Below are 26,133 nucleotides of genomic sequence, written 5' to 3' on the forward strand. Positions count from 1 at the left end.
TCCATCCCTTCACCAGGAGGTCTTGCACGTACTCTTTAACCTCCCGTAGCAGCGGCTTAGGTATGGAAGTATATGCTCTCTGCACTGGTATGTCATCCTTTAGGTTTATCACCATTTTCAGATCAGGATTACAACCAATATCATTCCCATCCCTTGCAAAGGCCCTGCACTCGTCGAACAACATTCTCTCAACAATCTCTTTTTGTTCCTCCTCCTGGCGGTTCACTGGCGGATGCCATGACGTTGGGAGAGGTTCAGCTGGCTCCACCGTTACCTCGCGAACTGTTACGGTAGGTTGGGACTCGTTTGGGGCCTCGGCCTCCACAATACGTTCAACTGGCTGTAAGGTGCCCAGGGCTGTCTTCCTCGTCAAGGTAATATCATGTTTGGTGTCGTTATTCAGGGCAATGGCGACGTATGGCTTAGCTGGATTCTGTATTTCAACTAACCCTGTCCAGACATCAAACTGCTCTATTGCCTGATTACCCTCATCAGCCTCAAACAGCACCAAACAATCAGGTGGATTCATGAATGATGGAACCCGGCACTTTACCCAGGTGACCTGTCCAGCAGGGATAATCACATCCCTTTCACCTGTTCTCAAGCGCCCTTGCGTCATGTTTGGCTGTGCTGTCTGGATGAAGCTTACGACCACCTCAGCTTTCTCAGGGGGAAGATAGATGGCATTACACAGCAAGGTAACAAGAGTAGGTATCAACCGCTCTGGTTGCCCCTCAATGATCTGTTCCAAGACATTGAAACCAATCAATGGTTTGTCCATTGGCAAAGTACTGACGAAGGCAAGGCAAGGCAAGGCAAATTTATTTGTATAGCACAATTCAACAACAAGGTGATTCAAAGTGCTTTACAGAGACATTAGAAACAAAAACAGATAAAAAGCATGATTTAAAATTGATTAAAACAAGCAAACAAACAAACTAACTAAACACACACATTCACATTCACACCTGTTCGCGCGATCTGAACCCTTATCGTAAGGGGAGCTACCAGTCCTTCTGTGGACGAGCTACTTTCTATTTTAAATTCCCTGAATTTAAAATACTCTCTAGACTCAGTCTAGACCCAGCTGGGGAGCTACTCAGAGCTCTAAACCCACTTAACTAACAAACTAACCAACCAACCAACCAACCAACCAACCAAAACAGTAGATAAAATCAGTAGTTAATGTAAGTTTTGAAATTTAAGCTTAAGAGTGTGGATTTGGTGCTTTATTCAAATGCAGCTGAGAACAGCTGAGTCTTCAACCTGGATTTAAATAAACTGAGTGTTTCAGCTGATCTGAGGCTTTCTGGGAGTTTGTTCCAGATATAAGGAGCATAAAAGCTGAATGCAGCTTCTCCGTGTCTGGTTCTGACTCTGGGAACTGATAAAAGACCGGATCCAGATGACCTGAGGGATCTGGAAGGTTCATACTGGGTCAGGAGGTCACTGATGTATTTTGGTCCTAAACTATTCAGAGCTTTATAGACCAGTATTAGAACTTTAAAGTCTATCCTCTGACGGACAGGCAGCCAGTGTAAAGACCTCAGAGCTGGACTGATGTGGTCCACTCTGAATGAGCTGTAGTTGTCTGACTGATTTTTTAGGTAGACCTGTAAAGATGCTGTTACAGTAATCAAGCCTACTAAAGATGAATGCATGGACTAGTTTTTCCAGGTCCTGTTGAGACATCAGATCTTTTATCCTTGAAATATTCTTGAGGTGATAGTAAGTGTCAAGAAAAACACGTTATTTTAATCTCACTGTGATATCATTCATAAAGCACTGTCATTATTTCATTATTATTTCATTAGTTTGCATCATTTAGTATCAGTCTATCATCAACAATTATCAGGCATCATTTATCACCTAGTGAAGCTTAATCTTGTATTCTAGAGCACGCAGAATAGGAATAAGACACATTCCTCTGTAATAGTCTATTATGTAAAAAACCACCAGTTTTGCTGTAGGTCCAGACGGCCCAAAGCAGAGTCAGATAAGGACACTGACCGTTTGTTGGCCGGAAACTGACACTCTCACAAAATACACACTCATGAACACACTATTGGTTAGGTTCCCAGAAAGCAGGAGTGGAAACATCTGGAAAATGTTGTTGTTCTTAGCCATAGAAGGACATAGAGGGAGAGAGGGGAATTCTTCTGAAGTCTTCTGAGGTCATAAATGGCTATAAAGCTTTCTGTATCGAGCAGAGAAGATCGAAGAGCTGCTTCCCACACCTGTATAATCCGTGTGTGTAATAAATCACTTTTCGGACACTTCTGGGACTCTGGTCTGTGCTTATTTTTCCTTCCAAATAAAAAGAACTTCCACATTTTTGGTGCTCGAAACCCGGTTTGGAGGGAAAGAAGGACGCGCAGTGAGCTGAGCCCCAGGAGGGGGAACCCAGACAGGAGAGCCATAACTGAGTGACAGAACCGCGGCATAAAAAGGTCAGTACCACCTGTTGAATTTTTTTATCCAAAGGTACTAAATTGGAAGTAAAACAAAATTGAATGTTCACTCAGGGGGGCCTCCTGCTGAGTTCTGTCCAGAGTGATTTTATTTAATTAGGATAATTAGGAGTAACAGTTTGATAAAATTCTCACAAAAGTTATTGCTGTTTATTTGGGTTTTTTTCTGTTTTTCTGTGTTGCATTGTGGTGGTTTGGCTTGGTTTGTGTGCTTTATGTGTTTTGTGGAGTTAAGATGCCAAGCAGTGTTAAGGTTAGGTAAATTCGGACTCATTGGGTGGCAGAAACACGGTTTCGGGCGTCAGGTAATTAAAAACTGAGGGACTGAAGGTCCCCAGGGACGCTTTTAAATATAAACTAAAAGTTCCGGAGCGTGTGGCTCCGAAGAGCGCAGGCGCCTTCGTGTGGCAGCGACGGGTAATTAGTGGACGCACTATTATCTCTGGCGGCGGTCCAGTTAAGCCCGGATGGTCTCCACAGGGAATTCAGGCACCCGAAAAGACTAAGTGGTCAAGCATCACTTTTTTACTGCGCTAATTGAACGAATGAGTGAGACTCAGGCTGCCCTTAGTTGCAGTTTTAAATTAATTTAGTCTCTAGAAATCTGACCGACTCTCGGGAGGGCGTTCCCGAAGCGTTTAATTGATCAGCAAGGCGCGGCCTGGGCTATAGGGCTTTTAAATTAGTCAAAAATCTAGGTGTACCGGTACAAAAAAGGTTCTGTTGAAGTGATAAGGAACCGTTGAATAACTAGTTTTGGCATCTGGTGTCTTTTGTTTGTCATGATAGATACAGGCCTGTGTATATGAATAAAGTGTGAATCGGCTGTGTAAAGCGCTTACATTGATTATGACTGCGTGTGTTTGTGAAAATGATTTAATGCAATGAGTGTGTGACGATTGAGTAAAGAGTGTGTGTGGTTTTATATTTTTTAAAAAAAGAGAAGAGTAGAGAAACTCCTCTCTGTGTTGGAGGAAAAAAGGTGGGGGCTGTGTGTGTGTGTGACAGGAAGTGTGCATGCCCATAGAAGGAAAGAGTTAAGCTCTAGGCAGATAGAAAAAAAAGGAAAAGTGTGTCTCTCTCTCTCTGTCTCAAGCAGTTGCAAGGAGGGGGGCTTGTAACCCCGCATTGAGTGTGTGTATGAGGAGAGAAGGAGAGAGAGGGGGGCAGCGTGCGTCCATTTAATATTGAAGAAAGTGCAGAAGCTGTTTTTTCTCTGTTTCTTTAAGGTTGAATGGGCATGAAGCGAATGGAGGTTTTAAGAAAAGAAATGAAAATGATATTAATGCTATGTTTTAGTGTGTTAATACAGGTTACAGATGAATAAAGGTGGACTTCTCTCAACCTGGAATTTTGAGTACGGCGCCAAAACCAGTAGAGTAGTATAATTGGGAGAAAACAGGCCAGATTTTGGCTTAAAATTTTACAGCTTGACCTGGCACTTGTTCCGATCCTGAGAAGAACCTCAAAGGACAGTTAATCTCCTGATGAAGACCAATAGAACATCGTGAACTTGAGAAGAATTTACAAGCAGCCAAAAGACAGTGCAACTGAACTGTTACAGTATTTTCACAACCATAAGGCGCACTTAAAAGTCTTAGATTTTCTTCAATAAGTACGGCGCGCCCTATAGCGCAGTGCGCCCTGTGTGTTGTAATGAGGACGTAGTAGAGAACACAATGAGAACGCTAAAGGGAGAAGCGTTTCGACGGTCACCATTCGGCTAAAAGCAGTTTCACTTTCACTTTTTATGAAACGGTGCCATTTTTCCATCCGGACCAGGACTACGGTAGCGCAGCAACTTCCAGCGGATTATAAGGAAAAGCTGGCCATCTTCCGCTCCTACTGCAGCAAACACATCGGCGACAAACACATCCAGCGATGGATGACCGATGGAGACCACAGTTTCACCAAGAGTGGAAGGCAGCGCCCGGCGAGTTACGCCACAATTTGCCAATGGATTGTAGATGCTTGGGCTAACATGTCTGCTGGCACTGTTGTTCGAGCTTTCGCAAAAGCCGGCATCATTTCCGAGGAGCCGCACGGCACGGAAAGTGACTCTGACAGTGAAGAAAGTGAACCTGGCATGTTTGATGGAGATTTAGCGCAGCTGTTCAATTCAGACACAGAGGATGAGGACTTCGATGGGTTTGATTGATGATAAAAATGTGAGTACCAAACTTTGTTTTGCTCCTGCTTTATTTTTAAATACGCACACTTGTATGCTTGTGTGTTGTTGATGATGACGATTACTGGTAATAAAAATGTGAGTAAGGTACCGAACTCAGGTTTGCTCCCGCTTTATTTTTAAATACGCATACGGTACTTGTATGCGCCCTATGATCCAGTGCACCTTATGTGTGTGTTAAATACAGTAATGGCACACATAACTGAGACTGCGCCTTTTAGCACAGTGCGTCTTATGGTCGTGAAAATACGGTAACCCTGAAACCAAACTGATATGCACTCTGAGTTGCAGGCTGGACAGTTGAACGGTGGGAAAGCACTGGACACTGATTGTCAGATTTGCCATGCTTGGAGTAATCGTGAAAGAGACGATTGAAAGCATCAACAGAGAAGAAGAAACCACGTGATGGAAAATGCACGGTGGACTGCAGGCTGGTAAGAACAGAGTGACATGACACTGAATGTGATATTTTGCCAGGCTGGGACTTAATCCAGAAGGAAGATACTGAAGAGAAACGGAGAAGAAACGACTGTGTTTGTTGGTGAATTCAGGACAATAAATGGACACTGAGAGAAGAGGACAGGAACCAGTGAAAGGTGAACCTGGAGGAGTTTGACTGTAAGAATACAGGGTATAATTAGATTGAAACGAAAGCCTGAACTCATGATGGTGTTTAGAGATGTCCACCAGAAAACTAAAGAAGGTAAAATGAAGAAAGAAAATAACTGACAATTACATGAGTGAATGGAAAACACACATACACGAAGAGTTACATGTGAAATTATTTCTGGAAAGAATCAGAAGGGAGATAGTTTTGAATTAAGAAATCAGTGAAACGATGCATGAAGTAAACCAGATTATAACATACAGAGGCAATGAAGAACAGCTTGCTGTTTGTATGAGTGAGAGAATGGTGTGAATGTTTAATAAAAACATTTGAGTATGTTGAATCTAAGTAAAAAGTTAAATTAACCCACATACAGACGCACACGCATGCAATGAAGAAACAGCTTACACTCACGAACATGTGAAGATTTTCCAGCAAGGTTAAGGAAAAAATTAACATACTTAAATGATGAAGTCTATACATTACTGACAAAGACTGTCAGTAATGACCTCAGAGCTGGACTGATGTGGTCCACTTTTTTGGTCTTAGTGAGGACTCGAGCAGCAGAGTTCTGAATGAGCTGTAGTTGTCTGACTGATTTTTTAGGTAGACCTGTAAAGATGCTGTTACAGTAATCAAGCCTACTAAAGATGAATGCATGGACTAGTTTTTCCAGGTCCTGTTGAGACATCAGATCTTTTATCCTTGAAATATTCTTGAGGTGATAGTAAGCTGACTTTGTTATTGTCTTAATGTGTTTTTCTAAGTTTAGGTCTGCAGCCATCACTACACCCAAATTTCTCGCCTGGTTTGTGGTTTTTAGATGTATAGATTGAAGTTCTCTGGTGACCTGTAATCGTTTTTCTTTGGCGCCAAAGACTATTACCTCAGTTTTGTTTTTGTTTAGCTGGAGAAAATTGTGGCACAACCAGTCATTGATTTCCTCAATGCATTTACCAAGAGCCTGTACAGGGCCTCGGTCTCCTGGTGACATTGTGATATATATTTGTGTGTCATCTGCATAGCTGTGGTAGTTTATTTTGTTGTTCTTTATAATCTGTGCCAGTGGGAGCATGTAAATGTTAAACAGAGGGGGTCCCAAGATGGAACCTTGGGGAACTCCACATGTGATACTTGTCTGCTCAGATGTGAAGTTACCTATTGATACAAAGTATTTCCTGTTTTCTAAGTATGTCTTGAACCAGTTTAGTACAGTTCCTGAAAGACCTGTCCAGTTCTCCAGTCGTTTGAGTAATATGTTGTGGTCAACTGTATCAAATGCTGCACTGAGATCCAGTAAAACTAGGACTGACATTTTTCCACTGTCTGTATTCAGATATGTCATTAAACACTTTGGTCAGAGCGGTTTCAGTGCTGTGGTTCTGTCTAAAACCTGACTGGAAGGCATCGTAGCAGTTATTCTGTTTTAAGAAGTAACTGAGCTGTTGAGAAACTGCTTTTTCAATGATCTTACTTAAAATGGGAGATTTGAGATCGGCCTGTAGTTGTTCATTTGTGTCTTGTCAAGATTGTCCTTTTTCAGTATAGGTTTGATTACAGCAGTTTTTAGTGATTCTGGAAACACACCTGATAATAAAGAAAAGTTGACGATCTGTAACAGGTCTGACTCTAAAGTCTTTGAGACCTTTTTGAAAAAACTTGTTGGCAGGACATCTAAACAGCAGGAGGAGGAGTTCAGTTGACCTAAGATGTCCTCCAGGTCTTTGCTGTTAATTGGGTGAAACGGTTTCATGGTGTTTCTGTGAAGAATTTGGCAAAGTCATTGCAGGCCATGGTCGAATGAAGTTCAGCTGCCACTGACACAGGAGGGTTTGTTAGCCTGTCAACTGTAGAAAATAAGACCTGAGCATTATGGCTGTTTTTAGTGATGATGTCAGAGAAGTAGGACCTCCTTGCACTCCTCAGTTGTAAATTATAATTGTGAAGTTTCTCTTTATAGATGTCATAGTGAACCTGGAGGTTTGTTTTTCTCCATCTGCGCTCAGCTTTCCTACACTCTCTTTTTTCATTTTTCACCAGTGTGGAGTTTCTCCATGGAGACTTTTTCCTTCCAGAGATAACCTTCACCTTAATGGGAGCAATAGTGTCCATTACATTTAACATGTTAACATTGAAGCTATTGACGAGCTCATTGACTGAACCTCTGGACAGGTCAGGTGTTAATGGGAAGACCTGGTTAAAAATTGCACTACTGTGTTCAGTTATACACCGTTTTGTGATCACTGTTGTTGATATATTTATGTGGGCTGAGATTTTACTTTCAAAGAAAACACAGTAATGATCAGACACGCCCACATCAGACACAGTAACCTTTGAAATGCTCAGGCCCTTGGAGATCAGTAGGTCAAGAGTGTGTCCTCTATTATGTGTGGCCTCTGTTACATGCTGAGTCAGCCCAAAGTTGCCCAGAGTGTTACTCAGGTCTTTAGTCCCTTTGTCCTGAGGGTTGTCCACATGGATGTTAAAATCCCCAACAATAATTACACAGTCAAAATCAACACAGATCACAGACAGCAGTTCACTGAGGTCATTAAAAAAGTCTGTGCAGTATTTGGGAGGCCTGTAAACATTAAGAAACACAACTTTGGATGGGGCCTTCAGCTGTAAAGCCACATATTCAAAAGACTGAAAACTTCCAGGAGATAGCTGCTTACATTGAAATGATTCATTAAATAAGACAGCAACCCCTCCTCCTCTCCCGCTCACCCTGGCCTCACTGATAAAACTGTAGTTAGGAGGGGTCGTCTCGATGAGAACAGCTCCACTGTTACTTTGGTCCAACCAAGTTTCAGTTAAAAACATAAAATCAAGGCTGTGCTCAGTGATTAAATCATTAATTAAAAATGTTTTCCCAGCTAAAGATCTAACGTTTAATAAAGCCAACTTAAGTGTTTTAGAGGTATTACTTGTCCCCTCGTGTTTGGGAGCAGTCTGTGGCACACAAGGTATGTTTACTATGTTTAAAGATCTTTTAGAGTGCAGCTCTCTGTGTTTTGACCAGGCCACATGTCTCCTGTCACCTAAAAGTACAGAGATTTTAAAACCTTCTAGTAAACAGGGTCCCAGCTTCTCCTGGGAAGAGTCACCACTGCCATAATCCTCACAGCCCGGACCCTTCACACATCACACATCAGACTGCGGAGACAGAGCATGAAGGTGGTAAGGAGGAACTAAGGGGGGCGAGGCTGGGCAATGTGACTTCGATTGCTCTGTTGAGGGTGGGGCTCGATGGCGAACCTTTGGCCGCTCTGGTGGGGGGTTTATGGGGGACAAAAAGGGATTGGGACGGGGGGTAGATCTGAGCCCAGCATTGACCCGCTCCATCATCTCCTCAGTGAATTTCAGGTGTGGGGAGGAGGGAGAAAGGGAGGGGGAGGAGGGTGATGGCCTGTCAGGGGTTTTGGGGACTGGGGAAGGTCGTGGTCCCTTGTCCTGGTCGTTGGTGTTGTTGAGAGAGTTGGAGGCAAATAGGGACCCCTCTTCTTGCCTTAGATGTCTCTCCTTTCTGAGGCTCTTCCTCAGATGCCTTAGGTGTCTCTCCTTTCTGAGGCTCTTCCCGGGTGGGGGCAAATGGAGCTCCTCCTCAAGGTTTCTGCTGGGCTTTGTCTGTTCTTGGAGTACTGTTTGTTCCTCTTTATGAGATAACTCCTCGTTTATCTCAGCCTTGGCACCAAGCACAGATGGATGACGTATGGAATAAAACAAGTTGGAGGTGAACAGTTTCACCCCTGACTTGTTAAAATTAAATCCATTTGCTTTAAACAGATGCCTGCGTTCCCAAAAAATATTAAAGTTGTTGATAAAATGCACTGAGTGGTCAGTACATGCTGATATAAGCCATTTATTCAGTGTAAACAACCTGCTGAATCTCTCGTCTCCTCCTCTGACCGGCGGTACAGGTCCACTGATGAATACAGCTGCATTCAGAGAGTTTACAGTATTTAATAATCCAGTAAAGTCCCGTTTCAGAACCTCCGACTGTTGTTCGGACACATCGTTTGACCCTGTATGCAGAACAATGTTTGTCACAGTTGGATATTCATCTGCAATTTGAAGAATTCTCTCCTTCAGGTTGTTGACCATATCCTTAGGAAAGCAGAGGACTTTAGTGTTCTTACCGCACATCCTTTGTACATCCTTTACGGCAGAGTCACCCACAATCAGAGTTTCAGGCCTAGCCTTTAGCTTTCCCTGTGGCCTTTCACTTTTCAACAGATTTTCAGACCTTACTTCGCTGCTTTTAGATGGATGGTTGTCCGATATAGATCCAGGGTCCTTTGATAGTGGAGCAAATCTGTTCTGCAGTTTCACATTCAGTTGTTTTGGAGGTTTGTTGTTATCCTTCCTATTCACGGTTGTCCAGTCCTGTTTCCTCCCGTATACAGGGGTAGAAGAGCTTCTCTGTCTCGTAGGAAGTGAAGGCCAGTCTGTTTCAGAGATTTCAGCTCGCTGTGCCCTGCCTGTGGTACGTCCTCCCCCTTCCAGGAGACATGATTTATGTCTTGGTTTTGCACCAAGACAGTCCAAGGGGGGATTATCACTTGAGGATTTATAATAATGCACAGAGTCTACTTTCTTGGTCATGTTATCTGTGCTCCGCTGTGTACTAGCTTGCTCATCGCCATTGTTTTGAATCAAAGGCAAGGTTGTTTCATTTCCACACAGTCCATTTACCTCCACGTTTACTTCTAAGCGATGAATTTTTGTCTCCAGTACTGCAATCTTCTGCAGGAGGCTGTGGTAGTTATCTGTGGAGAGGGAAGGCATCTTGTTGCTAGTTAGCCTAGCGGTTAGCCCCTTTCCAGGCTATTGAGGCTGTTCGGTGCCCAGACGCTGTAATCAGGCTTCAGCTGTGTCTAGGCCACAGACACACGGAGCGCTGAGGATAAGGTAACTATAAAAATGTTGCTGCTTCTGTTAAGAACACTTTAGTCCTAATGATCTATAAGTGTCCAGAAGCTATCGCAGGTAAGCTCATAAGGAAAAAAGGGAAAAAATCAGCATAAAAATCAATAAAAATCAATAAAAGAAGCAAAGAGCAAAGAGATGAAGCATCCACACTCACAAAAAAACTGCAGGTACATTCTATGTACGGTTCTGGTTTCCTTATTTGGTAAGGAATGTTACTTCGTGCCGTCTGTGGGCTCACCTGTGTTTGTATATGGTGGACCGTTAAAGGAAGCTAAGCCATATACAGGGGGGAGGGGAGATGACACTTTTGTGATCACCAGGAAAACACACACACACACGCACACACTTGCACATGCACACGACACACACAGTGCTTTTAACTTTTATAACACAGCACATGGGGTTTGCAATGGGGATTGTGTCATTTCAATAGAAAGGCTGCAAGCGGAGGTCGGAGTCGTCTGAGGTTGGGCACAGACTGCTGCCTTGAGGCTATGTCCACACTGATGCGTTTTCAAATTGTTTTTGATCCATTTTGGCCTCCTGTCCACACTGAGATGATAATTTTTCAAAGCTGCATTTTCTTCAAAGGAAAACGCAGCTTTGAAAAATTATCATGTGTAATGCTCCAGTTTGACCTAAAATTAGACAAAGAAAACATACACTGCAGTTTGTAAATGGAGGAGTTTGTTATTTAGGGGAAAAAAATCCAAACCTAAATGTGACATACATATAAAAACCTGTGACTCTCCAGCTGCCCCGCAGCAGACTGTAATCATTGCACTAGACGTGCTTCAGCATGTTTCAGACACACCTTTATTTTCAGCGCATCCATTACTGTGTGGTTGTGTTTTAATGTTGAAACATCTTATTAAAAGTAAAGATGCTAACATACAGGCACGTGCCACAGTGACAGCTGATGATCTGACAGTGAGTCATGCTCTGTGCTCTTCTGCACATCACAGACATCACTTTATAATCATGCAACTCTCACAGAGTCTCAGTCCTCAGAGCCCTCTGTGCAGTGCCCAGGGATTTCCAGTGATATACCCCAAACCTGCAGACTGGGATATTTCACAAGAGCTTTTGGCTCAGTTATTTATTTATTTCCATCCTTGTTTCCATCACAGCACTATGAACTGTAGGTAATCCCTCAGGTAAAGTCCACAGAGATGAGGACTCAAAGTGTGTGGAGAGAGCCGTCATGCACTTGATAACATGACAACAGGACGGCCCTGAGCCCTCAGAGGCCGACACAAAGCTGTGACTGTTTATCTGCACGTCTCAAACACTCCTCCATTTTGTCTGCAGGCTGAGTGATCTGACTGAGCTCAGCCTCCATTTTCTACAGGGAGACGCTCAGAGAGGCTTTCACTTTCATTTCACAGGAACAGCTTTGCTTCTGTTTTACATGCAGGTGCTGTAAAAGTAAAGATGCTAACATACAGGCACGTGCCACAGTGACGGCAGATGATCTGACAGTGAGTCATGCACTCTGCTCTTCTGCACATCACAGAGGTCACTTTATAATCATGCAGCTCTCACAGACTCTCAGTCCTCAGAGTCCTCTGCACAGTGCTCAGGGATTTCCTCATCTTTCATATTGTTTGCCTGTTTGAATTCAAGCATCATCGTCTATAACTGAGTGTCTGACAGCCTCAAACAACCAGAGCCTGAAAATAAAAAACCTCTTTGGTGGAATTATACTCACATTTAAAATACATGTCAGTTACTTCATTCTAAGAGTTTCATCATGATATATGTTTTTATGATGAGCTACATTCCTCCAAACTCATGTCTTGGTTATGTATTTATTTCCATCCTTGTTCTTAATGCTTTGACTGTCACAGCACTATGAACTGTGGGTAATCCTTCAGAGATGAGGACTTACAGAAAATGTGAATAAGGACTCAAAGTGTGTGCAGAGAGGCGTCGTGCACTTGATAACATGACAGCAGGACGGCCCTGAGCCCTCAGAGGCCGACACAAAGCTGTGACTGTTTATCTGCACGTCTCAAACACGCCTCCATTTGTCTGCAGGCTGAGTGATCTGACTGAGCTCAGCCTCCATTTTCTACAGGGAGACGCTCAGACAGGCTTTCAGTTTCATTTCACAGGAACAGCTTTGCTTCTGTTTTACATGCAGTTGCTGCACAGAGCACACCCTGTTCAACCTGTTTGTGTAACTGACTCCAGCTCAGACTAAAGGCTGGGTCAGCTGGTTTAACAGGTCAGAAGTTTGTATCATTTTCATCTGTGCAAACACCAAACAGCCCTGTACACAGTGTGTTTAGTACTCTGAGTGTGTTGACTGTTAGTAATCGTGTTTAACATTCTGTTCATCTGGATGTAGCGTTTTCAGTGGGAGAAACGTTTCATCACTCATCCAAGTGACTTCTTCAGTCACAGCCGACTGCAGGTTTCCCCAACCTTATGAACAGTACATTTGTACAATGACTGAAACTAAGAGCAATGATGAAGAATGGGCTGTGAGGTCAGTTCCTTGATCAAAAATGATCAATGGCCATGATCAGTGGTTGCTGATCAATGGCCACGAGTACCATTCTCAAAGATTTGGGGAATGGCTGCAATCACAGTGTTGTGAGATAGTGAAAGATGTAGCCTTAGGCCCCTCTAGTCAAGAAAGCCATTTACGTGAAAGAGATTGGATGTTTTGTAGAAATTTCAATAAGCGTCTTTTTGTAGAACCAAGACAATTACAACCAGATATCAACTCCCTTACACACGGCACTTGGATGTCTCTAACCCACATACAAAGGCCCCACTGTGAAGGTGTGACAAGCAAAAGCCCCACTTGTGATGCTATCCTATATGTATATAACTAAGTGACCAAGTGATGGTATTATTACTAAAGTGATACTAAAGTGATATTGCTAAAACGTGGTCAATACATAGAATAAAGAAATTTCCCATCACAGCAGGTAGGAGATGGAAGCTAAATGCAGGATTCAAGGGACAACATAAACTCGAGATGCTGAACTCTCAAAGTATAAAACCTCTGTAGGTCAGGAACAAAGAATGCACAGTGGACACTAAGCAAAACACTACAAACACAAAAACAAGCTGTTTAAAAGAAAAATCACAGAGAGAAGAGTGTAAAAGTTTTGGACTTGGAGCTAAAGTTTTAAGATAAGACTTTATTAATCCCACGGTGGGGAAATTTGTGCATTACCTCTGCTGAGGTACAGACAGGAGAAGAAAAATACAAAAATACAAAGGAAATACAAACAAATACAAAATACGTAAGTTTAGTTTGGAAGGCACAATCCCTCTTACTTTTTGTACAAAATCCCAGGAGTGGAGTAGTTCAGTGATGTAGGTGGAGGCTTCACACCATCAGGTCATAAAAATATGAATATTTGAATCATTATTTGAACTGAACCTGAAACAGTCGGTGCTCCATGTATTATTTTACTAATTCACTGCTCAATGTATTATTTTACAGCAGGAGGAATGTGCCCTATAATTTCCTTCGGGATTAATAAAGTATTCTGACTCTGATTCTGATTGACACCGCTGCCTCAATAAAAACATGCACAAACATTATGTGTACATTTTCAGTGTCAAATGTCCCTAAAATCAAAATGTTCCTTAATTTGAGCCAAACGGTGGGTCTGAAAATCCATTTGAACAAATACAAGTCAAATATGCCCAAAACAGCACCAATGTAGAAAAGTTTGTATCATCTGTATAATAGTACAAAATATTTAAATAAAATATTATTATTTATTATCATTTTTGAATATTATAGGTCAGTTGAGGAAAATTCATCTAGTTTCAGCCCGACAAAAGTAGATTAGAGATCAGATATTCATGTATGTTTGTAACACAGTTTGACTTTGTGTCAGTAAATCTCATGAACAGCCTGAAGATGAATAAACTGTAGTTCAGAGTCACGATCATCAGAGACGTTTGTTATAGCAGGTTGTCGACTGGATTGTCAGAATAGTTCATTTCTGTCATCAGATCTCAATAACTGCCTCACAGTTCAGCTGTGGAGACTGAAGATTAGCATAATCAGTATTTTTCTGACTTTCATCTTCTGTCTTTCTTTGTGCTGGATAGCTGTGACTTCTTGGAGCAGCAGCAAGAGGATCAGAGTTTAGCTGTGAATATTTATATTTATACCTTACACCCTGTTTGTATTTTTTTTTTCTTTGTTCTTGTATTTTTGTGTAGATCAGAAAACCAACAAGAAGTATGCCAAGAAGTACCACACAAACTATCAGAGCAACCTTCCATACAGGATGTCGTCCTAGTGTACCTGCAGGTGAGAAACAGGTGTGAGATGTCAGCTGTCAGGTAGATGATGAGTGCAGAACAGAACAGAATCTATTTCCTCTTTCCATTTCCAGACAGTCAAAAAATAATTTACAACATGTAGAAATTGAGAAAATGTTCATACTAGTGGATTTTTCTGCTTTTTAAATTTAAAACACAGGATCTGACCAAAACTGCAGTCTCCATCTTGTTTTCACCATAAAAAATAAAAACTATATAAAAATAAGAAAATACCACTTAACAGGTCTAACAGCTCCTTCGGGGTCAGAGGTCATGTTGGTTTCATTTGTCTGTTCTATATAATTTGACCTGTTTGGCTGTAGACTGTGAGAGCTCGTTAAAACATGTCTGAGACTTTGAGTCCCTTTGTTTATTATGAGGCTGAAACATCTGAACCTGTGATTCAGTGACAACAGCTCTGTCACACCAACCGAACTACACTGTGTACACACACAGTATGCATACACACATACACTGTGCAAAGTGGCAAACTGCTTTCTGAATTTCAGAATTGCAACTAAAATATGACTTTGTAACAACAGCTTCCATATGTTTGTGTGATCAATACTTTACTGAATGAAGTTCTGTAAATATTCATAATATTTAATATAGCTGTTACACAGACAAACTGTGGACTACGGCTTTTATGGGATTAAGTGAGAATAGAATAAGTTTATAGTACAAAGATCAGCTTCTATGTTCTCAACCATGAAAAAATTATTATTATTTTTTAATCAGAAGAGATGACTTATGATTTATTACTGCTGATCCACAAGTCTGAGAGGTGATGATTTCAGGATGAGAGGTTCAAAGCCAGAATATGATCACTCTCCTACAGTCCAGCTGTGCTTCAGTTACATATACAGTTACAGTTTTGGTCACATCAAGCATTTTCTTTTTTTCTTTTCTTTTAAATGAGAGAAACAGAAAATCCACCAGTACATACTTACCATATAATATAATAACAGCAATGTATCAGGGTAAACACCAGTCAAGCATCCATAAAACAGACTAATTAAGTTTCTACAATCTTAACTAAAAATAAAAAAATATATAAAATATCACAAACATTTTGACAGTTTAAAATTTTTCAAGTTAAAATGTGGAACATTTGATGGTTTTCTGGTGTACAGAAAAATATGTCTGCAAAAATGCTGGATTTGTAATGTTTAAATGTACTTTCTTTCAACACTGTCATTGCTCTTTACTGTTTCATTTTCTTCAATGAACAATCAAATGAGGAGCCTCAGAAAGGACCGGAAGTGGTAGTGGACTGTACCAAGTGTGCAGTATAACGGGGAAATTATGATCAGAGTTGTTGACATTTAATTTATTTTATACTTTGAGTTTGATTTAGTTATTCTGGATTGATTGGTTAACCTGCTAACATCCACCAGACCAACTGTGAATCACATAAAGTCTTAACAACATTCTAAACAAAATGTGAACTTTCAAATGAAATCAGCTGTGCACATTTATCTACCTGTCAAATGTTGAATTGAATGTTTTTCTGGTTGCGTTTGATCAGAATTTAAAACTCCCATTAAAGAGTTAGAGATTATAGTTATGTCATCTTGCACTTTGAGCTCAGAGGGTTAAAGCAGTGCTGTCTGTAACATTATCTAGAATAACAAATGAGATCATTATGAATGAAAGGAGATGTAATATATAGATAGAAATGGCGACAGAAAATAGAAGGTTTGAAGATCAGCAAAAGCTCATTTTAGAAAGACTGCAGATCTTTGTTTCTGGTTTTACAGCTTAATTGTTGAACTTTCTGCAGTTTCTGCAGCTTCATCAGAGGGAAGCTCAGGCTGAGACGTTTGGAGACAAAGTTCATGAGCAAAGACTGAGACGGATGAAAAACATCATCTGAAAAACAAATCTTTGTTTTTAGAATCTGTTAGTTTGATAAAATGTTGTTGATGGACGAGTTCATTGAGACTCTGGATGTCTGTCAGACTGAGTCACTGCTTTTTATTGTAACAGCTGTACTGATGCTCCTGAATCTGGCCTCTGACACAAACCTCCAAACAGTAAGAATGAAAAAAGAATAAAACTATTAAAACTCTTCAAGCAATAAATAATCAAACCTGAAAAAGAAGAAAATCATCTGGAAACTAAACTGAACTAAACACAAAAAGTCCAAATGGAATAAAAACTCAAACTAATGAGAAAAAACTACAATAACTCTGTTCCACAAACAACAACATGTGCTGATAATAAGTGAACATAATGTGTGAGAGAAAGCAGCCTCTCATTATAAGACACTGTGAGTCTCTGCATGCTGCCTTTATGGAGCTACAGCTGTTTGTATACACTGAACAAAAAGCTTTGTAGCTGCATCCTGACTCCTGACACTACAACACACCACACTGACACACACATTACACTTCTTTCTCTCTGACACAGCTGGATTACAGATGTTAAGTGTCCACCCAGCCTCGTGTCTCCTTCACACACACAGACAAACTGAGTCAAAATAAAAATAATTATTAGAGAATTATTGTTATTACCAGGCTGATTGTGTTTATCTTAGAGATAAACACAATTTGGGGTTTACCAGCTAAATTTCACCTCTCAAGCAGAGTGGCACAGTTGCAGAACGCTGTGTTACTATTACTGAGTGCTCTACAAGTCTAGTCTATCAGCCACAAAGACAACAGCTGGAGAAACATCTGTCTACCTCTGACATCCACCAGCTCATCCATACAACAAACAAACATCAACAACCAGGAAGCAGCTTCACCTCTGATCACACACACACTCAACTCTACTCACTCACCTGGAGGAACAACAACATGAAGGTAGATGCTGCTGAGCTCCCATGAGTGTGTTCCTTCCATGTTGACATGACACTCGTATATTCCAGCATCATCAATCATCACATCCTTCAGAATCAAAGACACGTCTCCATCCTTCATCTGTCTGTCCTGCAGATCCACCCGGTTCTTAAAAGATGGATGCTGGTTGGCTGGAGCAAAGTGACCATCCCGGTACAAAATCACATATTCATACCCCAGGTCAGCTCTGCTCCACTTTACAACTATGATCTTGTTTTTTGCAGCTCGACATGGCAGAGTGACGTCCTGTCCAGACTCAGCTGTGATGATCTTTGGGTCTGAAAGAGGAAAGAACACAGAGCAGAGAGGTTAAAGGTCAAAGTACAACTATGATCAGAATGATTGACTTTAAATATTTTGTTTATTTCCTTTGACATTTGAGTTTTTAGTCATGTTGGATTTAATGAACCTCTGAACATCCAGCAGGTCACCAGTGACCCACTGAGGGGGAATTTTAGCCTCATGCTAAACATGCAAAGTGTCAGAAACTACAAGATGTTAGCTTCCACAGAACAACAACATGTGCTGATAATAAGTGAACATAATGTGTGAGAGAAAGCAGCCTCTCATTATAAGACACTGTGAGTCTCTGCATGCTGCCTTTATGGAGCTACAGCTGTTTGTATACACTGAACAAAAAGCTTTGTAGCTGCATCCTGACTCCTGACACTACAACACACCACACTGACACACACATTACACTTCTTTGTCTCTGCCACAGCTGCATACAGATGTTAAGTCTTCTTTATACACAGTGGCGGTCTGTTTGGCGCCCTGGGCGGACACTCCCTCTGCCCCCCCCCCCCCCCCCCCCCACACACACACACACACAAAACATATTAAGGATTGTACATTAACATAAAACTGTTGTACACACACACACATATGAAGAGAGAGAGAGTGTGCATAGTATGCAAACGGCTACCAAACAGCCATCATAATTCAATGAGAACAGGACAAATCAACAACTGACAATGACTAATTAATATTAAAATCTCTAACATAATGTATTGTTTGGAGTTTAGTCTGTTACTGTTGCTATTTTTACCATTTCTTCTGTAACTCACATAATTTCCTTAGTGATTAATAAAGTATTCTGATTCTGATTGGTTCAGGATGACCTGCCATTATCCAATCACACATCTTCTTGCCTGCATCTTTTGCTCGTTTCTCCTCCTCTTCATTTCTCTTTTTTCTAAACTGAGGACCTGATGGCTTTGGACTTTTCTTGTCCATCTTCCATTGGTTTTAATTTTGCACTTTAGTATGAACACCCATCCCTCAACCCGAGGATCACCACAACATAACCTAACATACCTACACCTTAGTTCACAGATTCACTTTGTCTAGGGTTTATTTCTGAGATTTCACACAACCCAGGATTCAAATCATGAATACATAATGGACTTGGATTTACATCATTATGAATGAAATGTGCTCTATTTGGAAGCAGCCGCCCCCTCCTCCCCTTTCGACGGGTTGTGTGTGAGACTTTAAATCATCAAACTGTAAATTATAAATTTTAAATTGTTATTGATCCCTTTACCCCTAGTCCTAACGTGTATATTTATTTTCTTACTCTTCTTACATTTATTGTTTGTTTACTTGCACTGCTTTAACTGGAGCCTCGTCGTCTCGTCTCTATATACTGGACTGTATGTAGCGGAGATGACAATGAAGTTTACTTTGACTTCAGCAGTGAGCAGGCGCACCGAGGGCTCTCGCGCTCACTTTTCGTGTATAGAATTTCGAAAAAACATCGGTGCAAATTATAAGTCTGTATTGTTTTCGTGTTTGTTGGTTTGTTTTTATTTTGTTTTACTTTGCGAGTTGGTTATTAGATGCTGCTCCAGCCGTTCAGAGAATCCCCCGCCGCCCCGCCCTCTCCTCCCTGTGCCGCAGCAGGCGCACCTCGCAAACGGATGGCGCCCTTACTCCCAGCAAATGGGTGACAGAAAACCGATCGGTGCCTGTGACATTCCCAATATGCGCTGGCATGATGTCGAGGCAGCATGAGTACGAGCATTTTTTTTTTTTTTTTTTTTTGCCGATGCCCACGATGCCGCCCCGGGCAACCGCCCGTGTCGCCCGTATCTAAAACTGCTACTATTTACACACACACAAAGTGAATCAATATGAAAACAATTCTTAGAGAAATATTATTAATAAGTTAAACAGAGTGAAACCAAGTTTAGTTTCTATCAGTTAAATCTCACCTGCAGAGACGAACAGGACAAACATCAGCGTGGAGCAGAGCGACGCAGTTACAGCAGGCATGTCCGTGTTCTCTGTTTCTGCCAATCTGACTCTTAGTTTGTTCTAAATGTCTGAGTCTGTTGGTGTTTTCACTCAATAACTGAACCTGAGCTTAAACCTGAGCTTAAACCTGAACACATCAGATTAAATTTATGGTTTAAAAAAACTGAAATTCCCAGAGTGATTGGATCCAACGGCTATGTCCCAATCCAGAGACCGCACGCTTCGGAGTACGCACAGTACGTGTACTACGGTGCAAGAAGTGCGGAAGTGAGAGGCTTGTGAAATGGGACGGTCTAGCCTTCGTCGCGCTGCTCAGGTTGCCTAGCAACAATGATACTAACCGCGAGAAACGTTACATACAGCATTGTTTGACAGAAAAATGTTTTGTTGGTCATTCATTTTTTTAATGGCATCACTTTGATTAGTTGAGTATCTGAGGCTGAGACCACAGGACTGTAAAACATGATTGTTAGTAATTAATTGTTAGTAAATAACAATTAGCTGATGATGTAAATATTCCTTTACTACAGTTCGGAGTCGCGGACCTTCAGTAACAGTAATAAATCACACAGCAATAGTACATTCACGTTGTTGTAAAAAGCATGATAATATATTAAGTAATCCAAAGTATTCAGAATACGTTACTGTCATTGAGTAACGTAACGGAATACGTTACAGAATACATTTTGGGGCATGTATTCTGTATTCTGTAATGGAATACATTTTAAAAGTAACCTTCCCAACACTGGCTATCACTTGCAACATAAAGGAAGTCAGAAAACTAAACAGCAGTGACTTTTGTGGGGTTACTGAAGTTAGACTAGCTGTTATATAATGATGTGCTACATGGTGGCTTGCAACATAGTTAGTATAACATAAACACATTGAAACTGGATAATGTTAACCTTTTTCCACTCAATAAAAGTAAAAATGAGGGTTCCAGATGGTTATCAGAGATTAGGGACAGTGGGGAGACTGCCCACAGTGATTTTAGTGAGAAATAAGTGACAGTAGCTGCTGTGTAGATGCCTGCACGCATGCACACATTCATGTTTGCTGTCTACAGTAGTGATGGCCCATTTGAATCTGATGCTCCAGTGCGCGAGTCAAAAAAAACCCCACAACACTGCTTCAGAAGCAGTGTTGAAGCTTGATTCATTTGACCAGAGTCACGTGGTCAGTGACGTCCGAAGCTTCATTTAAAATGTAACTGATTCAATGGTTTATACGGAAGTGAATCATTTGAACCATTCGCGGGATTTCTGGAGTGTTTTGATAGTGAGAGATATCAAACCACTGAACATTCTTTTGAGGGATGTGGAGCCAGCGAGGAAGAGAGGAGTGGGAGTATTTGGAGTTGATTTTGCTCAGTCAGGTGGTTTCAAAGCAATACATGGTCAAAGCAACACAATGGTGGCTCAATATCAAACAGAATTCCACTCTGTAGAGGGGGCAGTCATAATGAAGCAGTCCGTTTTATTTTGTAGAGTCAAGCTGCTCTTCATATTTTGGGCCACCAGATGTCACCAGAGAGAACTGTGTTGAAAAGCTTTGAGAAATGAACCCTTTTTCAAAACAAGCTTCATTTGGCCATTACAGTCAGCGACAGTCTAGCTCCATCACACAGTGGCACTTTGATAGTCTCCTCTCTGTCTTGTCTGTGACATTATTGCTAGCCGTGTTCTCCAGGTGTTGCCCCAATTACCTCATGCAATTAGTCTCTGGCTGTGTCCCAATCCAGCGACCACACGCTTCCTAGTACTACAAAATGCGGAAGTGAGAGGGTTGTGAAATAGGATGGTCTGGACTTTGTTGCGCTCCTCAGGTAATAGGTACCAGTAGAAACGTTCCATACAGAATGGTTTGTAGAAATTAAGGAAATAAAATGTTTTTTGTTCGTTTGTTTTGTTTTATGAGTTGTTTTCATTGGTTGAGTATCACGGGACTGTAAAACATGATTGTTGGGCTTCATTTCTGTACTGAACAGTCATTTTAAGATTAGTTAGTAAATAACAATTAGCTAATGTTGTTCATGAGACTAAAGTCATCTCACTTTGGTAATGTAATATATGTAATGTAATGTAATATAAATATATAATTATAATAAAATTAAAGTTTTTGTCAGATTATTATAATATTTTACAGCAGTGATCTTGAACTCTGGGTCAAAGATTCAAGTTGCATTTATTTATATTTCCTATCACCTTAAATCTTCACTCAAAGACAAGTATCTTTGACAGTGTATACATAGCTGTATTATATATAAGAGACAAATGGTGTTCCTTCAGTATGTTGGAATTACTAAATTTGGCTCAATGCTTACATATATGTGTAAAAAGCAAATGTACGAGCTGTGATAACTGTGTCTGATAGAATGAAGAGTAGACTGATATATGAAATATTCCTTTATTGGGTGAGAAAATCAGACCATGTCATAACTGCTTTAAGTCATACAGAATAGATATCAGAGCCTTAAACAGGCTGACTTCTGCTAAATGGGTCAAACTGGGCAGAAAGTACACAAACACATAACATCCTTATAGAATATGATGTAACACTATAGATCAACTTACCTCAGAATATATAAAGCATATAAACAATTACAGCAATATGATGCAACAAACACAGCAGTGCTACTAATCCAAAATACTCAAAGCTTCATAGAACTGGAACAAACATTTATTTTTAGGTCCATTCTGCTGCTGATACAAACTTTAGGTTTCTGAATGTTAAACTTGTTGTTGCCTTTCATAGTGTGTAACTTGAAGGCCCTGAGTACTTTCTCCCACACTGAAAACACTGGGATGATAAAATTATTTGAACATTACCTAATAAGACTGATTCAGGACAGACAGTTAGTTATTTTACACTTTTCTAGCAGTCCTTCACAAACAGGGAACAGTCTGTCTATTCTCTCCATCTGTCAGCTGCTGCTGGCTCTTCCTCCTCCTCTTCCTCACACACTGCTGAGTTTGTCCTGGTGGATCATCAGGGGTGCAAAGCCTCACAGATGATGTGCAGCAGTGGGTCCCTCAGTCTGTCCTCACCAGTGTTGGTCAAGTTACTTGAAAAAGTAATCAGTAACTAATTACTGATTACACCCCCCAAAAAGTAATCCCATTACTTTACTGATTACTTATTTTCAAAAGTAATTAATTACTTAGTTACTATAAATACTATACTATATATACTATACTATAAATAAAGACTGATTGATTGATTGATAGTTACTTTTTAAAAACACGATTTACAACCTGAAGAGGTGATAAAGCGATAGATCTTTCAGCCCAATTCTACTTTTTCTACATAATCCATCATACAAAATGTAATCAAATGGAAAAGTCTCTTTTTAAAACTTGTTTTATTAGTTTTAACCTTTTAACTTTATGCATCAAGCAAAAATTTAATTATATGCAACATTCTCTGACTGGAAGAAATTTGTTTAACATTTAAACCTATTTTCTGCAAATTCCAGCACATAATTTTTTTTGTGTGTGTGTGTGTGTTTACACTCACTCTTTCAAATAGATGCAAGTAAAACACAGCAGAGAATAAATAAAATCAAAGACTCAGCGGTCCTGTTGCTCTATTTTCACCTGTAAAGCAGGAGTAGGGTAGGCGGAGGTTTACCCTGGTGCAGGTGTGCCGCAACGGTCAGTGGAAGAATCCGCGAGTTTCTCTGTGAGTTTCCCATTACCTCGTTGCGCACTCGGTGCTTGCTCGGAAGTTTAGGGGGTTTTTTTCGCTTTAAAAAGAAGTTTTCTTCCCACGCACAACGGACACTAATGTTTTTGTCACTTTTTATGGAATCAAACTCAAAGTAAGGTCAGTACTTCCACGCTTTAAACGCTGCACGTTCATACTCTCTCCCACAATCGATATGTGATCCATTGTTGATCTGCACACAGCTGTTGTCACTAACGGTGCACTCGCTTACGTCACTGTCGTGAGACATTCTCGCATGGGCCAGGGGCGGGAGCCCATAATGAGCACCGCCCTGGCTGTCAGGGTCCTGGGTCTGAGCGACCCAGGATCCCTGGGCAGTCATGGACTGGTGATATTATTTATTATATTTATTTATTATTATATTATTATATTTCTTTTAATTTATATTATTAGTATTTTTGGTGTTGCTGCTGCTCTTCTCCATGCTTGTAGATGTGTGTGTGTGTGTGTGTGTGTGTGTGTGTGTGTGTGTGTGTGTGTGTGTGTGTGTGTGTGTGCAGGTGTGTATGTACACTGGTTTACAGGCGCCTTCAGGCCTGGTGGGTGTTGCCCGGCTAGGGGACTGGCCACACCCGAAGCTACACACCTGCCGCTGATCAGGGCTCGTCGGGGGAGCTACTTAGGAGAGTCTTGGAGCTCCCACCGACGCGGGATCATTCCATGAGACTCCACGTTAGTCTTCTGTTTAGTTAAGTCTGTGAGTGTATGCCTACTGGAATTAAGTGTCTTGACAGCTGCCTCTGTCATTTTCCCCTCAGGAGGAGCGTGGAACATTGGAGGGCAGCAGGCACGGGATGTGTGTGGACACACGAGAGTGGAGAACACAGAGCATGGACTTTTTGGGAAGACACGACATGGGAGTCACGGGAGAGCACGGGGATTTACTGTTATTGTTTCCATCACTGTAAATAAATGCACTGTTTATACACAGAGCACCGCGCCTGGGTCCTCATTCCCCACAGTCTGCCATGCCAAACCGTGACACGGGCAGGAGAGAGAGAGAGAGAGAGGGGGCCTGGAAGGAGGGCACAGAGGGCTGGACTGGACAGGTTTAACCTAAGACACATGGAAAACATTGGGTATTTTCATGTTGCAAGGTAGCTTGAGCCTTACTGAAACAGGGTTAACCAATGCTGAGATCTCGAACGGACTGGTAAAGTTGGGAGTGAGCTTCTTGGATTCCGCCCTGATGGGAACGAAGCGCGTGGAAAGACATACCTTTTGTCCAAAAGCGTAGGCGGGCGTAGAGGTGGTCAGCAATGCCTTTGTTACGGTCCTTGGTGCGCAATAACGCAGCCCGGGTGGCCTTCTATACCCAACGACACCTACGCAGATGCGCCTGGACTGACGGCACAGAGCGTTTGCCTTTGATGGAGGGGAAAAGAGGTGGCTGGAATCCAAGGGAAGCTTCAAAAGGTGACTGGCCTGTGGTGGAGGAGGTCATGCTGTTGTGGGTGTATTCGATCCACGGCAGCTCCTCACTCCAGATGGCCTGGTTGGAAGAGGCAACACAGCGCAGCGCCGCCTCTAACTCCTCTTTCGCTCGTTCAGATTGGCCATTGCTCTGAGGATGATATCCAGAGGACAGACTGACCTTAGGGCACAAAGAAGCGCAGAATTCTTTCCACACCCGGGATGTGAATTGGGGACCCTGGTCGGACACGACGTCATCAGGGATGCCATGCAGGCCGTGGTTGGAAAGCCGTGGTTGGTGAGTAGTTGTGCAGTCTCTAACGCTGTGGGTAGCTTGGGGAGAGCAACAAAGTGAGCTGCCTTAGAGAAGCGGTCAACAATTGTAAGTAATTGTAAAGTCAATCATTCTGATCTCTGTGTTGTTTCCTCTTTCAGACCAGAAACTTATCATAGCTGAGTCTGGACAGGATGCCACTCTGACATGTCGAGCTTCAAACTACAACATCTTAGTTTTAAACTGGACAAGATCTGACCTGATGACAGGTTATGTCCTTTTCTACCAGGATGGTCACTCAGATCCAACACACCAGCATCCATCTTTTAAGAACCGGGTGGATCTGCAGGACAGACAGATGAAGGATGGAGACGTGTCTTTGACTCTGAAGAATGTGACAATTGTTGATTCTGGAACATGCACCATGGTGTGGTTTTTCTTTGCTTCTGACTTCTTGATGTTTGTAAATACAATAAATGAAAAATACATTAATATACATATAATTACGTACAACACATTATGGAGTATGCATCTGCTGTGAGGTCCTGACTCCATGTACTTATGCAATTAATCACTGGACAGTTGGACAGGTATGTTCATAAATAATATGATATTAGGCCAATTTTCTTATACAGTGGGGCAAAAAAGTATTTAGTCAGCCACCGATTGTGCAAGTTCCCCCACTTAAAATGATGACAGAGGTCAGTAATTTGCACCAGAGGTACACTTCAACTGTGAGAGACAGAATGTGAAAAAAAAAAAAATCCATGAATCCACATGGTAGGATTTGTAAAGAATTTATTCGTAAATTAGGGTGGAAAATAAGTATTTGGTCACCTCAAACAAGGAAAATCTCTGGCTCTCACAGACCTGTAACGTCTTCTGTAAGACGCTTTTCTGTCCCCCACTCGTTACCTGTATGAATGGCACCTGTTTGAACTCATCATCTGTGTAAAAGACACCTGTCCACAGCCGCAAACAGTCAGACTCCAAACTCCGCCATGGCCAAGACCAAAGAGCTTTCGAAGGACACCAGGAAAAGTATTGTAGACCTGCACCAGACTGGGAAGAGTGAATCTACAATAGGCAAGCAGCTTGGTGTGAAAAAATCAACTGTG

At 41.5% G+C, this 26,133-nt stretch overlaps 1 protein-coding gene and 1 long non-coding RNA gene across 3 annotated transcripts; one reads left to right on the forward strand and one right to left on the reverse strand.

Moving 5' to 3' along the window:
• Positions 1–2,173: 2,173 nt before the first annotated feature.
• LOC145425815 (uncharacterized) lies at positions 2,174–25,784 on the forward strand. Its single transcript, XR_013906569.1, has 4 exons — positions 2,174–2,450; positions 14,399–24,000; positions 24,087–25,039; positions 25,177–25,784. It is a non-coding gene; the product is annotated as an uncharacterized LOC145425815 (long non-coding RNA).
• Positions 13,318–19,700, reverse strand: LOC145425799 (CD276 antigen homolog). Of its 2 annotated transcripts, XR_013906535.1 has the most exons (3): positions 19,560–19,700; positions 17,286–17,621; positions 13,318–14,483 (listed from the first exon to the last, which is right to left on the reverse strand). XR_013906535.1 is itself a non-coding variant. In XM_080299228.1 (2 exons), exons 1-2 carry the CDS (start codon positions 19,618–19,620, stop codon positions 17,278–17,280), a joined length of 405 nt encoding a protein of 134 aa, XP_080155354.1. In that variant the 5' UTR covers positions 19,621–19,700. The 2 variants fall into 2 exon arrangements, 1 of the variants encoding a protein (XP_080155354.1); XM_080299228.1 differs by lacking the exon at positions 13,318–14,483 and having other exon boundaries at positions 17,278–17,621.
• Positions 25,785–26,133: the final 349 nt, after the last annotated feature.

The sequence above is a fragment of the Astatotilapia calliptera genome, chromosome 3 (assembly GCF_964374335.1).
Source record: "Astatotilapia calliptera chromosome 3, fAstCal68.1, whole genome shotgun sequence".
NCBI lineage: Eukaryota > Metazoa > Chordata > Actinopteri > Cichliformes > Cichlidae > Astatotilapia > Astatotilapia calliptera.